This window comes from Eimeria tenella, genomic scaffold, assembly GCF_000499545.2.
Source record: "Eimeria tenella Houghton genomic scaffold, Eth_scaff1812, whole genome shotgun sequence".
Taxonomy (NCBI): Eukaryota; Apicomplexa; class Conoidasida; order Eucoccidiorida; family Eimeriidae; genus Eimeria; species Eimeria tenella.
In genome coordinates, this window is record NW_013541645.1 from 300 (window position 1) to 2,074 (window position 1,775).

A 1,775-nucleotide genomic window follows, 5' to 3' on the forward strand; every position below is an offset into this window, starting at 1 on the left:
GCAGGAGCAGCAGCAACAGCAGCAGCAGCAGCAGCAGCAGCGGGGCTCGATGCAATTACCTTAAGATGCGGCCTGCTGTCAAGCGACGTCTGCTGCAGCAAGCCCGAAGGGACTTTCAGCAGCGCCGCGGGGCTGTAGATGACTCCTGCTGCTGCTGCTGCTGCTGCCTGCAGCAAAAGGCCCCCGCCTGGCTGCTCTGCTGCATGTGAAGCAGCAGCAGGAGCCCCTATGGGCCACAGCCATGCGAGCCTCCTGCAGCAGCACCAGCAGCGGCGCGGGCAACAGCAGCAGCAGCAACAGCAGCAGCAGCAGCAGCAGCAGCAGCAGGAGATGGCGGCCTTAAAAAGCCCTCTAAGGGGCCCCTCACCCTCACAGGCCGCAGCCACAGGCAGCTCCTCCAGCAGCGAGGCCTCGCGGGGGCCCCCCGAGGGGCCCCCGGAGGGGCCCCCGGAGGGGTTTCCGGGGGGCCCCCTTGAGGGGCCCCCAGGGGGCCCCCCTGAGGGGCCCCCTGGGGGGCCCCAGCCTTCAAAGCAGTACCCTTTACCGCGGGGCCGAGGCCTCTCTCTAGAGCTTTATCAGGGGCCCCCTGTGGGGTCCCCCTCTCCGCTGCTGCTGCCCCCACAGATGGCCCTCCAGGGGGCCCCCCAGGGGTCCCCCCGTGGGGGCCCCCTGGGGGCCCCCTCGGGGGGCCCCCTGGGGCCCCCCGGGGGGCCCCTGGAGCTCGCAAAGGCAGGAAGGCCCCTGCTGCAGCTGTCGCTGGGAGAGGGGGGCCCTGGGGGCCCCTGCGGAGAGAACAGGGGCCCCCCCGATGTGCAGCAAAGGGCCCTGAGTTTAGATTTAGCTTTAAATTTAAAGAAGAGCTTCATTCTGCAGCAAGCGCAGCAAACAGCTCTTTACAAGGAAAGGCTTAAGCGGCACAGGCAGGCACTAGATGCTTCCCCTGCTGCTGCTGCTGCTGCGGAGCAGGCTCCTGCTGCTGCTGCTGCTGCACTCGCGGCGATACCTGAGGGGCCCCCCACGGACAGCAGCAGCAGCTTTGAAGGCTTCGGGGGCCCCAGGGGGCCCCTGCGGCTGCCGCCGCCTTCTCTTGAGTCGTATCTGCTGCAGCTGGAAGAGCCGCAGCAGCGCAGCAGCAGCAGCAGCAGCAGCAGCGGGTGGCTGCAGCACGAGGGCGCGCAAGCAGCAGGGGACCCCTCGCCCCAGCGCAGCCCCAACAGCAGCAGAAGAGCAGCAAGGGCCCTCAGGTCCCCCTTGGGGGGCCCCTCAGTGTTGCAGGCCCCTGAGGACCGGCGGCCAAGAGCTCGTGCTGCATGCCACGCAGATGCTGCTGCTGCTGCTGCTGCTGGGTCGGGCGGGCAGTCGGAGTCCCCCACGCGCAGCAGCAGCAGCAGCAGCAGCGTCCAGCAGCTGCTGCAGCTGCAGCAGCAAGACTCCGTCTCGCCTATGGGAAAGCTGCGGCGCTTTTGGCTTTTCATTTCAGGGGGGGGGCAGCAAGGGGAAGAGGAGCAGCAGCCGGAGGAGCAGGAGCAGCAGCAGCAAGAGGAGCAGCATCACGAGGAGCAGCAGCCGCAGCAGCAGGACCAGCAGCAGCAGCAGCAGCAGCAGCAGCTACTGCTGCTGCAGCGGGGAGCCCACAGCTGTCCAGCTGATTTTGTGCGCCAGGAGCCCTTCGGGATTAGTGAGGGATCGCCTGTGGGGCCCCTGCGGGGACAGTCCGTCCCATTAGTTATAGACGAGGTGCTGCTGCTGCAGCAGCAGCAGCAGCAGCACCTGCA

The 1,775-nt window shown here is 67.8% G+C and overlaps 1 protein-coding gene across 1 annotated transcript in view; it reads left to right on the forward strand.

Annotated features, from left to right (window-relative positions):
* Nucleotides 1-138: 138 nt before the first annotated feature.
* The window catches only part of ETH_00039375 (uncharacterized protein), a gene marked incomplete at both ends in the record, with an annotated part of 2,753 nt that continues 1,116 nt past the window's right edge, over nt 139-1,775 (forward strand). The window contains one exon of the mRNA XM_013373920.1: nt 139-1,773. Within this exon, the coding sequence (XP_013229374.1) occupies nt 139-1,773 (1,635 nt within the window). The remainder of the gene's footprint in view (nt 1,774-1,775) is intronic.